The sequence below is a fragment of the Pseudorasbora parva genome, chromosome 8 (genome assembly GCF_024679245.1).
Source record: "Pseudorasbora parva isolate DD20220531a chromosome 8, ASM2467924v1, whole genome shotgun sequence".
NCBI classification, from domain to species: domain Eukaryota; kingdom Metazoa; phylum Chordata; class Actinopteri; order Cypriniformes; family Gobionidae; genus Pseudorasbora; species Pseudorasbora parva.
In genome coordinates this window covers 30326238-30349194 of record NC_090179.1, presented here as the reverse complement: position 1 = coordinate 30349194, position 22957 = coordinate 30326238, and the positions used below count along the sequence as shown (strand labels likewise).

General features: G+C 37.1%; 1 protein-coding gene across 1 annotated transcript; it reads left to right on the top strand.

Moving 5' to 3' along the window:
• The first annotated feature begins 3116 nt into the window (after positions 1–3116).
• Positions 3117–22080, top strand: oafa (OAF homolog a (Drosophila)). The gene is made up of 4 exons (XM_067450760.1): positions 3117–3826; positions 18698–18832; positions 19130–19310; positions 20141–22080. Exons 1-4 carry the CDS (start codon positions 3596–3598, stop codon positions 20407–20409), a joined length of 816 nt encoding a protein of 271 aa, XP_067306861.1. The 5' UTR covers positions 3117–3595; the 3' UTR covers positions 20410–22080.
• Positions 22081–22957: the final 877 nt, after the last annotated feature.

The following is a 22957-nucleotide window of genomic DNA, read 5'->3' as shown; positions in this document are numbered from 1 at the left end:
ACAACAAACCTCACACTCACGATCAAACACGCCAAACGCCTGGCAAGTGAAACCATTGGTAGGGACAATGTTGGGGAATGACATCAAAATTACAGTTTTTTCAGTTATAAGCATAACTCAAAGTAGCTTGAAAAGTAGCACAATATCTTGAAATCAGAAATAACTCAAAATAAAAACTCTCAATCAGAGTACCATTTGTCTGGTACATATCAATTATGTTTACTCCATTAAACTTTAATTGAAAAACTAAATACAACTAATAAAACTAAAAACACCCTAATCTAAATAACTACAGTGGAAACATGAGCATATAAATTAAGCTAAATATAATTTTTCACAAAAAAGGTGCCACACAGGGCTTTTGTTTAGGGACTCAAATGAATCTGGGAATCGTTTTTAAACGATTCGATTCTGTAAAATGAACTGTACTTCCCACCGATGATGAAACAATAATCTGTTTATGAACTGAACTAACCTGGCTGTAAGTTTCAGTCAAATGTACTTTTGTACAGCAAAATTCTACATGCAAAACGCAGCCATCTCAATAGGAATCTATTGAGAATTGACAGTAAGTTTCAAAAGTGGGTTGTGCGCATGAGGCGAATCATTTCCCATGCACTGATTTCAAATCAGATTCAATTTTGTTGAACTCTGAACACACAAATTCACCATGTTACAGTATAAAGGTGTTTAGTTTGGAAATGTGACTGTGACTGCTGAAAAATGTGTTCAAAAATTTGAACAAGAGTTTGTAATGTTTTCCCCCCGTATGTTAGCGGCACCAATATACCTATTCAAAGGCCTGTTCAAGTGTATGCAGTGCTGTGTGTGTGTGTGTGGGTAAGAGTCTGATAACTAACTTAGTGAATGTGAATGTCTAGTTAATGATTTACATATAAACTATAACCTTACCACAGGACACCAAATGACACTTTGTACAACAAAACTTGGAAAAATTGTATGGTGCCTTCTTAAAATATATAAAATATATATATTTAACGCTCTGGTGTTAGAAACTGCTACAAATATGTTAGGATCATTCTAATACATTTAAATTGCATCCAAAGTTGGTGCGAACATACGAAACAAAGCAAAGTAACAGCTGGTCAAACGGCAGTGACTATCCATTCTCTCTGTCTCTTTAAGCTGTAAATGCTTCAGTTTAGCCCTTTTACAAAAGGACATGTTTACCTGAACTTCACTCCAATGTATCACCTGTATTGACCAGTGTCCTGACCCAGCTGACAGTGTTTACTCAATACCACAGGCTGCCTATTTGCTTTCTCCTCCAGTGAAGCTCTCCAGCAGCACATGTGGCCAGTGGTGATCTGCTCCCTGAGGAGGTCACACAGTTGGGCCACCCAGGCAGAAACACATCACCTGGAAATAAGAGCCACAGCTGGAGGATCTTCTCGTCAAGAGGTAATTCACTGTGTAATGCCACTTCATAGCACCGTAAACATTTCCAGGTCTGGTGTATGGAAAGCATTACTCTAGTTTTGCTTCGCTTCAGATCATCAGCTGCGTGACATACAAATTCGCTACACTTCAATCTGGTGACGTACGCAGGACCTGCAGGGACATTTAGTCCTCTTAAACCCCTCCCCTGAAAGTTCACGTTCATTGACTCAACTTTTAAATGCGATTTCCACATCTCTAAATCCAAGTAATATTTCAAGATGAACATTTACTGGACTTAAGCAACTTGATTACTTAATTATCCATACTTTTTTTACAATCATGTAAAAATGTAAAGACCGGTTTGATAAAACAGGCTTTTGAGGAACATTTATGTGTACATCTCCCAATGTTGTATTGCATTGCATTACTGTATTTGACTTCCACACCTCCCAAACTAAAACGACAACGTTTAAGTATATATATTTAGACATATTATTAGAACATATAGAGTGAGAACTGATATTTAGGTAGTCATACCATCAGAATATAATCTTACATTTTAAAACATCTGCTCTAATTTCCATATTTTTGCTTGGTTTGGGCCTCTAATAAAAATTTTATTGAATAAAAAGTGTTTTTTCCTCCCTAAGTAGATGCTCCATATTCTTACAATGGGCCATAAAAGCTTGAATATATAAATATAAAACACATATATGCCAACTTTTTTTGAGATTTTGTATAAACTTAAACTTTTTTATTACTGACAATGATTTTATATGTCAAACATCACAGTATTTAATACGCAGAAGGAGCTGGAACCCCATTGTATTTGTACTGATCTTCTTCTTCCTTATTGTGTTCTTTACAATACTTTTCTTTTATGGGTGTAAAATTAAATTATTAAATATATAAATATAAATATAAATTAAATATATATATCCACCAACAGCCAATCAAATTCCAGCAGCTAACAAATCTAAATGGCCTACTGTGTAAAAAATGTACATATTTGTGAAAGAATCAGCCTCAAGGTGGTGCTATAATAAGCACCGTCACATTTTAGCTATTAACTCTGCAATTGTGTGACAGAATCGCAATTCTTTTCCTGAATTCTTGCTTGACGCTGATTGATTTTTGAACTGTTTAGCATGGTGCAATTTCATGTTTCCGGTATGACTCATTATGACTGTGTCTAACTTTGTAAATATGGATGCCTGGGAGGCTAACAGCTAATTATAAAGTGACCTTCATATAACAACCATGCAAAATTAGCCTTTTTGAAATCCCTCAGACAGGCTAGCCTATCCAAAGTTTAATAAATCTAAATAATCTACCATTAATATTGACTCATGGTCTAACACTCTTGTAATTATATTATTCAATAACAGATTAAGAAACATGTGAAACCTTTGAGTGTGATTCTAATTTTTGTTGTTTATAAGCCTTATAGCCTGGCTAGCCTATATCACAGGCTAAAATATATCATGTAGAGGCTAAATGAAGTCTACATAAATATACAAGTATTTTCTGCTTTTTAAATGAATATGATACATAAATAACACGTGTTACATAGTTTGGTGCTAGAAAATACTACATCTGAGAAGTTGGGTATTAATCAGACGGTTATTTGAGAGGGCGCTACGCCTTTAAGAGTTTTCGAGCGCTGCCTGCGAAACTTTGGGAGCCCGTTGGACTGCTGCACTTTGGATAATGAAGGAAGTGACGAATCCGCAAGACTAGGAGAGAGAGAGAGAGAGAGAGAGAGAGAGAGAGAGAGAGAGGAGAAACTCCAGAGGAGAAAAACAGAAACTAAGAAAGTCAACGTGAAGCGCAGTGTTCTGAATGAACGCAAGAGCACGAGTCGGCAAGAGCTCACGAATCAAAGTTCCCTCAATGAGAGGCGCGAGACGAGTGCAAACACCAGATTGATCCGTGTGTGACGCGGCTCTCTTAAATGTTTATTTACCAAACGTGAAAAGTCTCTAGACCCGTTTTAAAGGACTTTATGAATTCATTTGTATATCCAGCCTCCAAAAAATATGGATGAAGTTGTGAAAGTGGAGCGGCTGTGATGTTTTGAGGAGATAGCGTTCTCTATGTGAAGAGTCTTGGAATGAGTCGAACCGCATCTGCGACTGTTATTCCAGTGGATTTTCCTTCTGAGCTCGGAGTTTGAGTTTTAGGATTATCTGGAATGTTTGCGAGGTGGACTTCACCGGGTTCAGTTCAGTTTACTGTGTTAGTTTGTCTGCTCACGTTGTCAGTAACTCTCGGGTCTGCTTCTGAGCTGAAGGTGAGGGTTCGTTTGGCCGATGGACAGATCACAGATGAACTTCTGGAAGCGGACAGTGAGAAAGACTCCATCACTGTGGAGTTTAAACAAGGAGATGGGACTCTTATAACTTTTGTGGCCGATTTCAAACAGGTAAGTTGAAAACTGTGGCCAGGATAAATGTGTGTGTTTAAAACGATTGTCACACAATGTCACAGAAGTGTGCTGGAATGCAGTATATTGCTTGACTTTTTTTCATGATTTTCCCCTCAATTTACACTGGCTGAATTATTTTTTGCATATGTAGGAATGCCTATTCCTACATATAACTTTTACATTTGAGGACTTTAACAGGCCTAAGTCTTATATTACATATTAAGAAAAACTGAAGGAAATTCTGAACATGCTATCAAAAAGCAGAAGTTGTTAAATGTGGTTTTGGCGTTGCATAAAACGTGTTTTTAGTTACATATTTGATTGATTGATATTTAATTGACTTGCACTGTAATCCAAAGCAATTTGCAGTGCATTTAACCTATCTGCTTTGGATGATTTTACGTACATTTCTACCATTACTAGAAACATTTTATTAAACAGTTACATTTATTTAGTTGGCTGGCACTTTAATACAAAGCTAATTAGAGTGCCTCCAAAGTATCTCCTCAAAATCCATGAGATTTGGTTCATGTTTAGCTTTTCTTACATTTATTAATTTACCAGATCATATAGGGATAAAGCTTAAAATACTGGTAATTAGACTTGTTATTTGAGAAATGGTTACTTTTCCTTCCTCGTGCCATTCAAATCTGTGTCTCTGTGTTAAATCATCCACATTAGTGATGAACTTCTGACCTGAGGTCAGATTCTTTCACTAGTGATCATACCATCAGGATTAGCAGTGGCACTGTCACTGCCCTCATCCGCCTCAGTTCAGTCATGTCAGCAGCCCTCTGCCCCTCACGTCCCCTGATCCTGCACAGACGTGGTCAGCGTGGGGGGTTGGATCAAATTTGGGAAGGCTTGAACTTTTCCTTTCCTCCTTTTATCAGTTCCACTGGCGGGCTTGCCTCCATTCTTCTCACATGTGGTTCTCATCTCGTGTTTCCCCTGTATCTCAGGGATTTATGGAAAGTTGAATGAACGATGACTTCCAGCTGCCTTACTGGATTTACTGCACTGAAAGGGCTTTAACAGGGATGGAGGAAGACAAATATTCATTCATTAAGAATATCACTGAATAAAGTAGGGTTATTCTGGCTCCTGCTTAATCAGGTGCTAAGTGAACCCTCTGGATTTGATTTCCAAAGCTGTAGTGTTTTTTCTTTTATTATCTTTTTGGTACATAGGCATTTAATGACAGCACATTTCTTTCATTTATCAGAGTGAATGCTGCTTTGGTTTAGTTTTCTGTTGTTGTGGAATTTACATGGATGAAATTCCAACCGTGGCATATTTTAGATCAGAATCAGCAAATGAGTGTTTTATTATTGTTGGTTGATTTATTTATTTATTTCTTACTTGGTTATACACTATAATAATAATAAAAATGTTCCATTTGTCAACAGTAGTTTGCTTCATGTTAAAAATTAAATGCGTCTAAGGCCTTTCCTTTTCTTAATGTTAATTTCAACAATTACTAATGCATAATTAATATTAAGTTATATCTAATATTATTTGATATTTACTAATATTATCTAATATAAGATGTTATATGTGAAATTCAGAAACTCTTGTTATTAGCGTTAAGTGAACTGCAGGCGGAAATGTATTGTCCAGGAAATGTATTGTCCAGAAAATATAATAATATTTTCTTATTATCCGATAAGAAAACATGGAAACACATACAGAATAAACTTCGATGCAAATAAAAAAAGATGTAACTTTGTGATGGGATGATATTCAGACCCTTTTTTTTTTCCACAATTCTCACTTTTTATTAAGAACGGCAAGTTTATATCCTGCAAGTGTGATTATAATATGCAATTTTAACTTAAAAAAAGTTTTTAATTGTAAGTTTATATCACACAATTCTGAGGAAAAAAGTTAGAATTGTGAGATAAAAAGATAAAAAGGATTTTTTTCTTTTTATTCAGTGGCGGAAGCAAGTTATATAACAACGTGTTGTTTTGTTACTGTTCAATTCCAGTTTCAATTTCAATGGAAATCAGATGAGATGGGAATATCACGCATATCTAGAAGAAAAAAATGTCAGTGGTTGTGGTCATTTTTTTTAAGCATACATTTTCATAATATAAAAAACATATCTGAGTAACAGACTGGCCTTTTGTCTCATTTGTGTTGAAAAAGTGTGGGCTGTATGAGGTTCTTTAACCATTTGGCCTACTTCAACTATTTCATGCTGCAGGAATTAGAGTAAAACACATCACAATCCAGCGGCAATTGTTTGGTGGAAGATATGCTGTGTGTGATCACATAAATCTTTCATCACTAACTCAAGCTTTTCTCTTAAACTGTTCCGTTGTCTTTCTAGTTGTATTATGTTTCTCAGCGCTCTGCCTCTGCCCATCGGCAGCATAAGCAGTGATGAAGATGAATTCATCTCTGCTCGCATCTGCTGCCAACCGAGGAGCAGAGCGGTCTGCTTTTATGCTCATCTCTCCATTGGGATATCTGTGACCTGCTTGGATGCAAGCCAACCCTCCTCTTTACTTTGAAATGTTATCAGCCCATAACGTTTGAGCTGGAAACTTTATTGCATTACGTTAAACTTTAGGGCAGTCATTTATTGTTGCTTGTGGCTAGGACGTGTTGCGTTGACTCATCTTAAGTTCAGTGGAATTTTAAAGTTGTTTCGCTTTTGAATTTGTCGTTTTGTCACTTGTGGAACTTGTCTCTCTTTTATGTCCCAGCTTTTCAATCATTGTGTTGTGTGTTTGGATGCCATCCAGGTGTCTAAACCTGCCCACTTAAATCTGGCAAGTCCAACCTGTTTCAAAATGTCCCACTAATTCTGACACACGTGACATGGATGTGACCTTAACCACACACCGCATAGGTTTGAACAACAGCTCTTATTAGGACAATATATGTTTAAAAGATTAATGTCAATATGAATGACAGACCACACCCGTTGTGTAGACTTTGCTGTTTTACTGCTGTTTTACATGATAATAAAATAACTAATACATTGCATGACTGGTGCAGTATAAATATTGCATTACAATGTGCTGGATTTAGAGGTGAAATGCAGGAACAGCTAGCCTAGAAATCTAGACGCACCCTAGCGGCAGCAAATTTAATCTGCCCGCGAGTGTCGTCTAGCAACTCTCAATACCCTTCTGAGCTGTATTCGCCTAACTCTTGCCGGGCCAATCACATCGTGTATAGAGTCAGTGGGCGGGGCCATAATGACGACGTGCTTCTAGTAAACACAGAAACTGGCGAACGGCGGTCTTTCGAATCAGCTCTGACCGCGGAAGTTAAGCTTTTCTCTGAGAAAAGAACAAAGAACGGCTCTGAAGTCATTCTTAAACGGGGAAGATGTGTTCTGAGTTTTGCCGACCAGATACAGCGAATGTTTAATCTATCTAGGAGCTCTGTTTCACCTTCGTTGCTCTGGTTGGTGGTAGCGCTATCCTATCGCGTGAGGAGGGAGTTTGAAAGACAACCGTTTATCCCGCTCCTTGGATTGAGCCCTGTCTATGGTGATTTCCCAGACCAAACATCTTGATGTGGGTCTGGCTGGTCAGGCTAAGGAACAGCACATTTCACCTTTAAAATCCCTTGTAAAGTGGGTTTTTCACCACACAAAAGAGGCTGAGTACAATACAGTGAGCTGTGTGTGGTGTCTCTGATAACTAGATACAGGCAGGTCCCATTTTCATGTTCAAGTGTGTCGGCAACAGGCAGGACTTCTCTGGCAGCCCCTCGGCTACAAGTTGATGTCTTTATTCAAGCTAGAATAAGGCAGATGTTGACCCTTGGAATGGTGCTGAGAAAGAATGGGCCTCGTTTACCCATAGATGCTGTTATGCAAACTGCTGAACTGTTCAAGTCACTTGATCCAGAACACATTCGAGCAGTGTCAGTGTTAAAATATTTTGAGCCCTGACAAACTGAATATGCTGATTTTTAAACCTAAATGTTCTTGTACCTTCAAGTCTTCTTTTAGCACAGCAGTCTTTACTGTTGCAATTTTGTAAAACTCTTGATTGCAGAGCACAGATTGCATTAAAAAATCCCTGTGTGAACTCAAATGGACTGTCTTCGTGTTTCATAAATTGTCACAAGCATATTGCATATCATCAGTTTGATTGCTGAAGATTGTTTTCTTTGTGCCTTAGCAGCATATAGTGTACGTAATCAACGTGGTAATTTCTTCCTCAGTCACTGGTTTGAATGATACACAGGTTTACAAGTTTTTAAATGGTGGCACGTTTTTCACTGAGGAAAAAGCGAGAACTTGGTCTGGCTCGCAGTCATCGCTCTAATTCATCCCAAAGGTGTTCTATCAGGTTAAAGTCAGGACTCTGTTCAGGCCAGTCAAGTTCCTCTACACCAAACTTGCTCATCCATGTCTTTATGGACCTTGCTTTGTGCACTGGTGCGCAGTGATGTTGGAACAGGAAGGGGCCATCCCCATACTGTTCCATCAAAGTTGAGAGCATGAATTTGTCCAAAATGTCTTGGTACGCTAAAGCATTAAGAGTAACTTTTACTGGAACTAAGGGGCCATGCCCAACCCCTGAAAACCAACCCTACAACACAATCCCCTCTCCACAAAACTTTACACTTGGCACAATGTAGTTAGGCAAGTACCGTTCTCCTGGCAATCGGCAAACCCAGACTTTTTTTATTTTCATGTGGCCTACCACTTCGTGGCTGAGTTGCTGTTGTTCCCGATTGCTTTCACTTTGCTATAATATCACTAACAGTTGACAGCTGAGTATTTAATAACAAGAACATTTCATGAATAGACTTATTGCACAGATGGCTGGGAACCTATCACGGTACCACACTTGAATTCGCTGAGCTTCTGAGAGCGACCCATTCTTTCACAAATGTTTGTATAGGCAGTCTGCATGCCTAGGTGCCTGATTATATCCCTGTGGCCATGGAAGTGATTCTAACAACTGAATTCAATAATTTAGAGAGGTGTCCCAATGCTTACAGAACCACTTATATGTGCTATTTGCACATGCTATTGAAGCATCAATCATTCTATAATCATGTAATGTTGTTGAAGTTCCTAGTAGTTACTGGGCATCTGTTACCAAACCATTTTGTATTTGCACTAGGCGCTCGATGAGTTATCTTAGACCTGAAGGGGGATGAAGAACATTTACTACTCCTAATTAATTTACTATAATACTGGAAATAGTTTAGTATAGTTTAGCACATGCCTTTTATCATTCAGGATTAGCTGTTTCCTTAAAGCCCCTTCAAAGTGACATGTCTTAACAGACACAAGAGAATAAATAACCTATGATCTGTTTGATTCATTGCTTTATGAATCAAGCCTTGGGTTACATACATTTTGCTAAGTCCAACTTCCCGGTATAAGAAACCATATAACCTAGGGTTGCATTATTGTTTTCTTGATGAGGCATATCTCCATGGAAATGAGATGTACTTCCCCTTATAGATTACAGGAGCAGTATGAATCCTCCCTGCTGTGTTTGGGTCTTGTCTTTTCTTCTCCCACGCTCTGACGTCTCCCTTTAGGTCTTGTGCAATATCTTTCGCTTGGTATGGGGTGTTGAAATATTGGCGTAACTGTTGTAAAGAGGCATCAGCATTAAGATCCTGATTGATTATTGAACGCATATAGTTTTGTACCAAATCCGGATGTTTTGTTAGTTTTAAGATGATTGTGGAAGAAGTTAACAGCCCAGTGAGCCCATAGGAGTTAACACCATGATCTTGACTGGAGCAGATGAGCATATATCAGTGAGTGTGAAGCACAATCAGACAGCTGAAACAGGGTAAAGACGTCCCTGCTGTCCCGTAGGAGCTCAAGTTAGCCACATGCCAAATAGGAGTCAAAGGTCACACAGAGACAACCCTGTGGAAGCGATGGTCTTCCATTACCGTAATAGCTAAGTGCCTCTATTTCTGCCATGCTGTTTGGTTTTTGGTGTCATATTCAAAGTAAATCTAGTTAAAGAGGTTACCCAAGCAATTGCTTGGTTCCTTCTTCGTTGGCTTTTATGTACTGCAGTGCATGTTGTGTTTTTGTTCTTAAATGTGTAAGACCTTAAATTCCTCTTGAATTTAACCACCACAACTCAGGCATTTCTCCCACGCTCTGTCTTTTGTCCGAGGTTGCTGTTCATCAGAGCGAAAGGTTAAATGCTGGCATGCACCTGTGCCTTTTCACCAGCCTTCTTAGAAAACCAATTAAACATCTCTGCCGTGACATAAGGTGCCTTAATCCAGTTAAACTGAAATTCTAGTCAATAGCATTTCTCCTTGAAGAGGAATCACATTTTCCATTTTCCATTCTGCATATCTGTTTCTTCTGGGTCATATCTGCGTGCCTTGTTACTTGTTTGCATTAATCTTGAATCTTTCCCCCAGCTACCTTTAACTGCTCGGGGTGTTTGGTTATATGTAATGCTTCGTAACCGTTGAATCTTGCCAATCTGGAATTTTTTTCACGAAGGAAATTTCAAAGCATGCATACCTGCATTCTGACTCAGCCTTGATTACTTCAGTCTAGTCTACTCACTTGACTTAAGGGAAATGTCACCAAAAATTACAATTGCCACCATTTGTCTCATCCCTTGTGTTGTTCCAAACCTTTATGACTTACTTTCTTTTGTGGAACAACAAAGAAGATATTTTGAAGAATCTTTCAACTTGTTTTGTCTGTACAATGAAAGATAATGGGGTCCAAAACAACTTCTCTTTTGTGTTCTACATAAAAAGTCAAGTAAGGCAAAGCAGACGCACATCTTTTTGAGGTGAATTAAAAGAGAACAACTGCACACTCTCTTAAGCGTAGCATGGCATTTATTTACCAACATTTCGGCTAGTAGCCTTTGTCAAGGTTTCATACATTAAAAGTCAAACAGGTTTGGAATGACATAAGCAAATGACTACGGTCAGGAAGGCCGGAAACATAATTTACACACATCAATGCTTGGCATTCATGCGGTTTGTACGTACTTGTGTGCTAGTAAAAAGTTATCAAGGGAGCTATAAAGTTACCATAAAATGCCTTTTCCATTAATACAGATGTGTTGTGACTCAGGTAGCAGCTATAAACATGTCAACAGTTGAATGTGTGCTATTGTATTCACTAAACTATTGCTCCTCTAAAATAAACAACAGACTGTTGAAAAGAAGAGTGTTTATCACTCACTATTATAGAACATTATGTTTTGCGTCAGGATAGCTTTTTAAATATATGATGTGTGAAATCTTGCATTCACGAACACTTGTATGTTTTGGGGGTTATGGGAATGGTTGTGGAATTTGGAGGAGGATCTCTGTATCTTTCATCTAATCCATAGATCTGTCTGTAGTTTATCCTCATTTTTTTTAATACAAGTCAAAATCTGCTGAGGGTAATTGTAAACAAATCATGTAAAAATGCATCTTATTTTATTTTTTATAAAACTTTGGTAATAGCCTTAATCTTTTAAACTGAGAAGATATTTATCAAAATACATGTTATAACAATCACTTGTCAAGTTGATATATTACATTAATGTAGAGAGTCAAATTGGATGACTACATGGACTCATCTCAAGATCACTTATTTAGCAATTAATCTATTGCTGCAATTATTAAAAAAAGATCTGTAAAGAATAGAAAATTATTGGAAATATTCAAATCAGGAATGTCAAAATCAGTATGCGTAGTTTGTACACTGTAAAAAAGGCAAATTTTGAACTTTTGCAGTACAATCGACTTGGATGTTTAAGTTATTTCAACTTAAATTATGTTAAACTGACTTTAAAAAATGAGTTACATCTTGTATAACTAATAAAAAACAAGTTTAACATTTCTTAACTTATTTTGATGAGTTAAAACAATGTAAAAACAAACCTTCACGATGTTCACTAATCCGGCAAAGTTTTTATTTTATTTTTAATTTGATTGCGTGTATTCTGTTTTGCATGCAGTGTGAATGTTTCAGTCAGTTCCCTAATCATTCCTATTGAATTTCCAATGAAGAATAAAAACAAATTAATATTTGCGTGCGTTATCTTATCTGACAGACAGCACTTTGGAGCCGCTCAGGCTGCCATTTTTTCCCCTCTTCTCAGATAGTAATGACACATTCAAAACCATACGGTAGTGTGGGTTTTCCAGAAAATGCGTGTACTTGCTGGACATCTGCTTCTCGTAAGTAGTACAGTGTATTGTGCAGGTTATTTTCTGACAGACATCGATGTGGTGATATTCAAATGATGTGGATTTGAAAATCGATGGAACTTTTTTTAGCTGGCAAGTATTCAGTGAAGTGATACTCATGAGGTTAGTATGTCAAATGTTTTTTGGTTTTTTTAAGTTTCAATATTCCAACCAACAACCCATTTTTGACAGACCGCAAAGTTTTTGACATGTGATAACATGCCTGAGGGGTGAACGGAGACTTTTTCTAAATGCTTTTTGGCATAGTTCATTATAATTATTTCACGGACTTAAGTTTATTTTCATGGTTTAAATGACACGTTACGTAGAGACTTGATAAGAAATTTACATTTAGCTTTCGTAAGTTTGTTGACTTTAAAATCAAGTTCATTTTTACCAGGAAAGGAGTAGTTTTGATGCACAATTGTTTTAGTCTCTTATAACAAAAATCTTTATTTGAAACCCATTACAATACAGATCATGTTGTAAATTAAATAAAATAGTCAAACATCACTTTTATATTGTTGTTCCATTATTTAGCAGATTTCGACTTGAGTAATGCATATGTTAATAATGCTCTGTGAAACCTTGAAGTAGATGCCCTATTGTTTTACATTCCCTTGTGTGATTCGTGTTTGTGTTTTGTGCAGTAAAAGTTTTTTTAATGACAACATGTGCATTATATTGTAAACAGATCATAAGCAATTCCACTTAAAGCCTCTTGGGTAGACATTATTCATGCCAGTTGTTACAATAGAAAGCACTTGAAAACATCTTTATTGTGGCAAAACAAAAAGCTTTTCATTGACATGGTTTTTAAAATCATTCATCAATGTCACTGCATATTAGTGTGGCGGAATTAACAAACATTCATTAGATTTTTTTCTGTCAAAGCTGCTCATCTCTGGAGAGGATTTTAGGAGGTGTTTTATGTATGAGAGACGCAAACAAACAAAGTTAGAAAGCTAGTTTTATATAAGCTACCACAAATTCAGATCCAAGCAGTGATCGCTTAAGCTTCTGACGATTCTTTTAGTGTCCACTTGGCTTTAATTATATTAAAGGAACAGTTCACCCAGTTGCATAAATTCATTATGTACTCCAATACTTTTTGACTTCATTCTGTGGAACACAAAGGAAGTTCAGCCAATCTTTCATCTTTGACTTTCTTAACATTGCATGTCTGACGTAAATTTTATGGCATAAACAACATTTGGAGATGACTTTAAAAAGCAGTGCCAAACTTTGTGGTGATGCCACTGTCAGACGTCAACAGCATAGTCCAAACAAACACGCCGTGATCCTGCAGCAGGAAGCGGGACCAGGAGCAGAAGCTAATATTTGCTTTGACTTCAGAGATGTATTTCTTCAGGCCTGTCAAAATAAACTCTTCTGCACCACGGTTTATGTTTAGTCTCTAATCTGGTCATTTGGCGGACCTGCGCAAGGTTGGAGGGTAACGAATGAAGAAGTGAGCTGAGGATCTACCAGACTGAAGTGTTTACTCACTAACCCAGCTTAGACATGTTCCTGCATGGAGGAGGTCATACAGAGAATTGTAACATGACCCTGAAGGAAAGCAAAAGAGATACTCGCCTCAGATAAGAAAAGAGGAAATTGCAGAGCAAGGAAGATAAAGGATAGTTGTAAAGAGATCAATGATTGAGCTACTGATATCGGGTCAGCTTGCATTAGCAGATGTGAGTGGTTTACCTGTGCCGTTTCAGTTCGCAGGATTTCTCCCTGTTGGCATCAAGGTGTTTGCAAAAGCAGTGACGCTAACACTTCCCTGTAATTAAACTGAGTGCCTAGAGCAGTCCCCCCTCCCTCACCCCGTTGCTTAAACCAAACCACCTTTCTGCTGGCTGGGAGGTCCTTCTAGTGCCCGATCTTAAAATAACAACTGCCTGCTCACTCACCCCCAATTGTTTTTGCTGATTGTTCTGTCACCCATGCGGTAATTCCACCAGGTCTGCCTCCTCCCTCAGTTTAATTGAGTTCCTGCTGCTTCATCCTCTGAAGGGCCTCCATGCTGAACAGTTCTTTGCAATATAGTTTTAAGTTACATTTATTGGATGTCTTTTATTACTTACGGATTCATAGTTATAGGATCTGTGTAGTTATTACTTTTTCATTTTGTGTAGTGTCTATGTAAATGTAATGTTTGTACTTGAACCACTTACTTTTCATAAAGTCTTAATCCATTTTTGTCAAAGGGCAAAATAAATGAGGCGAAGCATTAGGAAAAAATAGTTAAAACGGTAATATTGTGTAAAACTTACATGGTCCCAGGTGCACCATGTAGTATTTTTGCAGTAAAATATCCAACAACCGTCATATCTGCGTTACCCACGGTTTACTCGGTTTGCTGAAGCGCTTTACTCTTATGCCTGGTTCAGACTACAAGATATTTTTGTCTGTTACGATAGTTACTGTGTCAGATTACGCGATTTTTACTCCTAAAATCATGTTGTGTCCTGGACTAGAAACATGTCAGACTACACGTTGCTACTCAACCAATCATCGCTTGTTGTCACGACGTGCGTGATGTCATTGACTTTAAGAAACAAGAGCGATAACAAACGATGTCTGAAGCAGTGTGTTTTGGCTGTTTTATGTTTAGAAAAGCGCAAAAATAGAAAGAAAACCCAACAAAAAACATGTTCCTGGCTTGCTGGAAGAGGACATTATGGGCTGTCAATCCTCCAAAGAGAACTTGAGGTAAAAATTGTTCTTTTTATATTAAATATTTAGTTATTAGCCAGAAGTAAAAGCTTGCCACCACAACGTATTTGTAAAACATCTTTTAAGCTTACATTCCAGTAACGTTACTCACCGGGTTCCTGAAGGGCTTCCGCTATCGTTCGCCAGCATTTTTCTTATTTGGTTGTGGTAGTCCGTCAATGACACATCATACAGGCAGGAATACTATTGCCACAACTCCATGAACCTTTCCTCCATTTTAAAATTTCACCTAAAGTTAGCCGCTCCGTCATCTCTCATGAGTTTCGCCGTGTTTGAAATCTGTGTACAAAAACTGTCTGTGCTCCGGTTGGTCAGTGTCACACGTGACAGAACCCGTCGTGAAGGACTGCAAAAAAAATTAAACATGCTAGTCTTTCTGTCATGACGTCGTGAACTATCGCAGACGCGGATTCGGTTGTCGTATACTATGACACACTATACGAGATGAAACGATCGATTCTTGCGTCCCGACGTCCATTATCGTTTACGAATCCCTACGACACCTTACATCACACAGATCGTGCCAAATTCGGGCTAATATCGTGTAGTCTGAACCAGGCATTAGCAGTGTGAACAAGTATCACAGCAGCCGCTGAGCGAACGCACAGAGTAACGGCATAACATCATTTTAAACACACTTAAATGTATCTAATATGATAAACAGAGCTGCATTACCTCATACTCATGACCGGAAAAGCAGAAATGGCACCGTCAACTGTGTCTCGTCATAATAAAAGTCCCGCTGTTTGTTTGTGTAACAATCGCTCCAGCGACCTTGCTCAGCTCCCTCAACACTCGGCCCTGCTCTGCTTCATACTACAGTAACGTTAATAACCGCATCCATGAACATGTTTTCTGCCTGAGTCATATTCCGATTCTTTTACACCGGCTGTGAGCACACGTCCCAAGATGCTGAGCTCAAACTTGCTGTCATCAAACTACACTTATGTTTTTAATAGGCATCCTCTAGCAGACGGAAAGTTGCATAGTGCACCTTTAATTTGTCAATTTGTAAAGTGATTTATTTATACTTTTTTATATTCTATTGGTAATTTGTCTTTATTATATTTTTATATTTTAATTATTTATAATTTTATCCTCCACTACAAAAACATGTAAATGTTCTCAAAAGTTTACGTATGTTTATGCAAGAAAAAACAAATATATTTCATTTGGATTGGAAGGAAATCGCGAAGGATAAGTCTACATTTGAAAACAGCATTTTCTTTTTTAAAACATTCTCAGTTTTCCAAAATTTTACTCAGAACCATTGGTAAAAACGCTAAATTCACTTTACTGCGCATGAGTAGTCAAGTTAGTAAATGCATAGAATCAAGTTCTCACACGATTCTCCTGGCAGGATGATTTATAGCTAAATGTCTATAATTATCGAACCATTGATACTGATGCTCTCAGCCAGGTCACATTCAAATCCCCATTATATTTGGTCTAAAACGCTACTGCCCTGTGTTACCACAGAACAGCAATTGGACAAAAGGACTGTGATATGAAGTGTGTAGAAAGTAACATCTTTAGCAGCTGTATGGAAGTGAATAGCACATAACAGGCTCAATACTGGTAATAAACAAATATCTAATCTATTGGTACAATATGCATCACATGATTAAATGTCATAGTTTTCAAACGCTTCTGTTTTCACAGTTTACACACTCCAATGAGAACTACATTTTTCAAATCTATGGGAAAGCCATCTCGGTGTGGACAGAAGGCCAAAATGGGGAGAAAGATTATGCTTGCCTTTTTCAAAAGAAAAAGTATTAGGTGGTCAAGGCCAAGGGTTGTCTGCGGAGCTGAATTTACCTCCTCAGGGAAAATACAAATAAGAGAGCATTGCCATTCAAATAGAATATTAGAGGAGGTGAATGATTCTTGGAATGTAAATGAATCTGTCTCAGGCTCAGTGAGACCACAGCTCCATGAGTTTGGGGGTCGACCAACTCTGCAAACCAGATGGAAGGTTCTAGAAAGAATGAGACGAGTGCTCCAGAGCAAACAAAGACAGCCTTGGCTTGTTTATTTTGATTGTCTGAGAAAACCTCCTACTTTGCGAATGAAACCCTGAAAGCTTGCTCCCTTCTGTCGACTTGGTGCTCGAGACCTTACTGTGAAAAACAAGAGGAGGGAGTGAGGAGAATGTGTGTCGTCTGCTGGCAGAGTCATGAGGATGCCAGAGCAAGGAGAAGCTGATGAATGGGTACACAGGTCTGTGGCCTTGCGCTTCTCTCTGGGGTTTCCCATAATGCCTTTACATGGAAGTCTTTATGGGCACGGTGGTGCTGCCAGATATTTGGTCTGGTTGCTAACAGCAACTCAGTGATGTGCTGAAATATACCGTGTCTCTCTGTTGTTCTGGGCTGACACACTATAAAATGTTGTAATAAGGATCTGACTGTAAGCTTGAAGGTCAACGGCTGACTTTCAAATGCTAAAAAGCTCAGATTTAGGGGCCAAAATGACTAAATGGATGGGTATTTGATAGGGCTGCACAATAATGGTTAAAGTTGGCATGTAATGGTAGTTGCAATAATTTTCTTCCCTATTGTAATGGATATCCGAGGGAAACAGCTTTTTGGACAAGAAAAAATATAAGGCAGCACTTGATTTTGTGACGGGGAGTTGAATGGATGGTTGTGGTTTGCTATTGCTGTGATCTCATGTGAGTGACAGGTTGTCCCGCCCTCACGCCAGTTAATGCGTCATCAGAGAAGAGACGTCACATATAAGAGGAGAGAGACATTTTATTTTAAATAATTATGTGCACAGACAAATAGTTTATAATAAACAGTGCAGTTTATTATATTGTCATTAATCACAATTGTTTTCATTAGAGAAATGTATTTTTATTAGTTCTTATTTTTTATAAGTACACTGTAAAAAGAATACTGTGAAAAATACAGCAACTTGCTGGCAGCAATTAGCTAGTAAGTTGCTGTATTTCATTTCACAGTATTCCTACTGTAAATATAATCGTAGTAACTTTTAAATTACTGTAAAAAAAATAAAAATACATAATAATCACAGTACTGTATTTTATAACTATAATGTAATCGGGATTACTGCATTAATTTTGTGTACTGTAAAATAAAGACAGTCACAAATGGCATTTATTTTATCACTTTTAATTTCAAAAATTCATAAAATAAAAATAGTATAGCATAATTTTTTCAATGTTACAATTTTTCTGTACATTTTTAATTTTATCACTTTTCTGAACATTAAAAAAAAAACCTTTTCTGAACAAACAAAATCAATATTTATTAAAATGTTTGGATAAAATTACAAATGTATAAAAAATGTAATGATTTAAAAACAGCAAGATTTCAAACCTATATATTTTCTGAACATATAATTTTTTTTTCAATAAGTTAACATTTCTCTGTGAACAATTTATTTCATTTCAGCACTTTTCTGAGCAAACAAAACAATCAATATGTATTCAAATGTTTGGGTAAAATTACAGTACATCTCTAATAATTAGAACTGTTGCACTTTCCTATAAGCTCAAAGAAAACGGTAAACCATATGCAAAGTTATTTTTGCATATCTCGCTACATAATCAAATTCCTAATTTTAATTACAGTAATTCCAAATTATGTCAGTGTTTTTAATATTAAAACAATAAAAAATTGTATTGTAGAACAGAGTGTTCTACATTGTAAGTGCATTTATTCAACAACCACAATCACTAACAATACAGTCGAGATTTATGTTTGGATCTATCACAAATAATGCAGACAATTATATGCTTAAATAATAATTGAGAGATGCAGAAATTTTGATCACAATTGATTATACAATTAATCGTGCAGCCCTAGTATTTGATGCCATACAAGTTTTCAACTCAAAGACTTCAGTATTTGTATTTATTATAATATAACATATGTCTTAATGAGTGGCACAATTTAATGATGACTGCATGTTTTTCCTTCTCAGAATGTGAAGATCTTCCGGGCGCTGATCCTGGGAGAACTGGAGAGAGGGCAGAGCCAGTACCAGGCTCTCTGCTTCATCACACGGCTCAACCACAATGAGATCATCCCCAGCGAGTCCATGGCCAGACTGCGACAGGTCAGTCTGTTGCTCTTAGGCTAACTCTGATGACGGGGCAGGGAGAAGTCATTGGGGTGGAAATGTTGGGAGTTAGGCAATAGATCCGGGGTGTTAGAGTTGAGCTCATGAACTGTTTTGCGTAGGAGTGTGATGTTTTAAATTTGAGATCTCAGAGGAAAAGGCTGTAAAAGGCCTTTGATGAGTAGTTCCTGGGAGGGCATCCAAGGTCCTAAATGTTTGAAATGTGTGATAAAAGAACATCAAGCTTTAAAGAATAACAGTAGTAGTAATACAAATCTTTTTTAAATTTTGCAGAAAAATCCCCAGGCCATTCGCATAGCAGAAGAGAAGAGGAGCACGGAGATGCTGAGCATGAACGTAGGGGTCAATTTGACACGGACGTGGCAACTCAGCGCCCACCTCCAGAACATGTGCAGTGTGGCCCGGGAGGCCGTGTACACGCGTGAGGCTGATGTCAGACACTGGCTGGACAGAGGCAAGCATGCTTACTGGGACCTTTAATTGCACCCTACCAAACCCAGCACTCTTAAATATAACACTGACATTGTGTCTTTACATATTAACCCCCTAAAGCCTGATGTATTAAATAATATACATCATACAACATGTATATGTATATAGATAGATATATACATTTTGTCTAAATGTATATATTTTAACTAACAATAAAAAATACATTTGTTACAGTTTGCAGTTATTATACATTTATTAATCTTAACCCGTTTAATCCCAATTTTTTTTCTTGCAATTTTAGTACATGCAATTTACTCCTTAGACCTCCCTAACACACAAATTGTATGCCTTCTTTAATTTTATGGTGGTTAAGTTAGTGAAATATTAGGTTTTATATTTTTTCACAATAGTGACTGGTGGGAAACAGCATAGTCAGAATTCATACAGATTCTTCAATTAGACCTATTTACACATTTAGAACTTAAAATAACAGTAGCATATCCAAAATATAAGAATTAGATCTCAAAACTCTATTTATATTGCTCATGATAAACAATGTTTAATGTTAATGTTAGTTAATAAAAACACAACTTTCATTGTTAGTTCATGTTAGCTTGAGTCAATTAAAGCTTAGTTTTAACAAAGGTACAACTTTACACACACACACACACACACACACACACACACACACACACACACACACACACTATTTAAAAAAAAATGTAGTTTGACCTAGAACATATGCATTACTTTTTTAACTGGAACACATCACTGCAACACCTCACTGACCTACATAGCTTGAACTCTAATGACCGTTAACTCTAATAAAGGATTTTCTCAATTTTTCTTCAGGTGCCGAGGGCTCTATGTTCGAGCCTCAAGCAGGGGAGGTGCCAGGTCTGCAGAGCTGCGGGACAGTGAAGGACCTGTGGCAGCCTTGCTCCTGTAGCTACAACCTCAGACTGGAATGGTACCCCTGCCTGCTGAAGTACTGTCGCAACAGGGACGTCTCCAGCAGGGGCAACCCGTATAAATGTGGCATCAAAAGCTGCAGCAAAGGCTACCAATTTACTTACTATGTTCCACACAAACAGCTGTGCCTGTGGGAGGAAGAGACCTAGAAACACACATGCTTTTACTAAAACATATTTAATGTGACCTTGACCACAGGTTTCGTTCACCTCTGAGCCTTCAGACTCGTGCCTACTGCACAAAGCAGTTTGACAAAGAAGTTATGCTGGAGGTTTTTTTCTGGAGCAGTTGGCCACATCTTTGAGCTGTCGACTGTGCGTTGAAGCTGGTCAGTAGTTTTAAAGCTCTTACCAGCACTGTGGAATGAGTATTTTCTGAGTCTTGACATGCAGACCCAAGTAAGCAACCTGTGAATTAGTCAGTGCATAATGAGATGTAATTCTAAAATTAACTGGATCTCATCAGGTTGCCACTTTAATTTTTTTCAAATTTTTCTCAAGCTGGTATTATTTATTTTGCAGTGGGAAATGATTGAAGACACTTAAGCACAGCGCACATGTTCAAAGAAAATGCCTTTTTTCTTTAAGTTGTTTTAAGTTCTGTACGTTCTGCAAGTTCTTGACTTTGATTTATAAAGCACTGTATTAAGTTTATGGTGGATGTAGACATGCCTTAATGTTGTTACAGACACAAACCGCTATTGAGTCATTCACCAATTGATTCAAACAGATTCAATCGTGAATTCTCACCTCAAGTCTTATTACTGGGATTCAACTTGGGATTCTTTGGGAGTGTTTTCATCTTCATAAGGATGGACTTGTCTTCATCGCATTGCACAACAGTATCATTTAAGGTCCAGTCGGATCAATATTAACTTATAGTTTGAAGTATGGACTTAAGTTGGGAGCAGTCAATGCTGCAAAAGTAACCTGGGAAACCAAAGTAAGTGTATGTTTGATAAAACAGAGAGAAAGACGAGAAGATCCTGCTTAGATAGTTGCTGCTGTGCATCCAACACTGCCATCTTCTGGTTATGCAACATTACTGTCACTCAGGCGCCTTCCTATCAGTATGACCTCAGTACATCAGTAGAGCTGTGAAACCATCACAAATATGGATTTGTACTCTTTTGTGTGGTATTAATTGTCCTAGAAGATTTCTACGCTTCAGAAATGACTAAAGCATTCAACAGGACCAAATCCACAGACTAGGCTCTAATCATGAAGAAATTAAACGGTTATTGTTTCACATTTCAACATTCATCGACTCGCCTCTCTTACTATGCGGATGTTCACATATAACATACACATTTGACTCCTTTGTAGTTTATGGTACTAAAATGTGTATACTGATTTATTTAATTGTTTTTTTTTTTAAAGAGTTTAAGTGTTGTTAAAAGTGTTTGTTTGAGATTACACCTCCCCAACCGACAGCTATTGTCTGGGATACAAGTGCCTTGGTGATTTCAGTGTTTACTGATTCTTTTTGAGGATAAAGCTGTTATGAATAAAGTATCAAAACTATTTTCCTATGAAAATGAACATGGACATAATATGAAGTAATTTTAAATAAAAGCTCCTTCAGAAAAGTGTCCCTTTTTTATTGTTAGAAAAACAAAATTGTTTTTAAATGCATGATTCGCAGAGCTGCCTGCAACGTCCTCTCATTTCTGAAGTCATGTGTTGCTTGAGACTGGAGTTATGACTGCTAATTATATTAACATAATATTTAACAATATTGCTGTTTATACTATTTTTTTTAAATGCAGCTTTGGTTAGCATAAGAAAAAACGTACCAATTTAAAAATATATTAAGCATTTTTTAGGCCCAATGGAGATAGTGTTATTGAATAGTGTTATTCATTTGTTCCCTGACACAATGAAAGGAGACACCATACAGATTAAAGTGATTGTGTTCAACCTTTCTTATAAACGAGAGAACAAAATAAACTTGTAACCAATGTTTTTCTGATGCCACAGACATTTGTTGCTACTCACTTTGGTCAACTAGCCTATTTTACTACAAAAAATAAATAGCAACTGATATATATGTTTTAGATCATTTGTCAGTTTTGTTTTACTTTATTTCTTGATTTAGAACTAGAATTATTATGCACTCACTGATCTGTAGCCTATATTATCTGTAAATAATCTCTATATATGATACTATATTGTACTATATATTAACTATATAAATTACCAATATACAATGTAATGTATTATAAGTAATTAAGATATTTTGTATTCCCTTCGAAAGTGATAACTGAGGCCCTCTAGTGTTTAAAGAGATAGTTCACCCAAACATGAATGTCATTATTTTATTCACCCTTAAGTTGTTCCAAACCTGTATTAGTTTCTTTCTTCTGTTGAACAAATAAGAAGATATTTTGAATAACATTGTTTTTAATGTTATCAGTTGACAGCATCCAGTGACTTAGTATAACGTTAGGAAAGAAATACTATGGAAATTAAAGGGTGCCGTGAACTGCCTGGTTAATTTACAATTGTTGACGACATTTTCATTTTTGGGTAAACTATCCCTTAATTACCGCAAAATACTTCTACTACAGCCATTATTATATATAGTTATTATAATATCTGGAAATTTGGTCTTAGCGGCAGCCGCTTCATAAAAATGATAGCACGCAGAAACACGGTTTGAATCAAATCCAATGCTGTTTTTCAACGGCTCTGATAT

Coding starts and splice junctions, on each gene's coding strand:
- oafa (XM_067450760.1), top strand. CDS start 3,596: ATGTTTGCGAGGTGGACTTCACCGGGTTCAGTTCAGTTTACTGTGTTA. Junction 3,827..18,697: donor TTGTGGCCGATTTCAAACAG/GTAAGTTGAAAA, acceptor TTTCCTTCTCAG/AATGTGAAGATCTTCCGGGC. Junction 19,311..20,140: donor CAGACACTGGCTGGACAGAG/GCAAGCATGCTT, acceptor ATTTTTCTTCAG/GTGCCGAGGGCTCTATGTTC.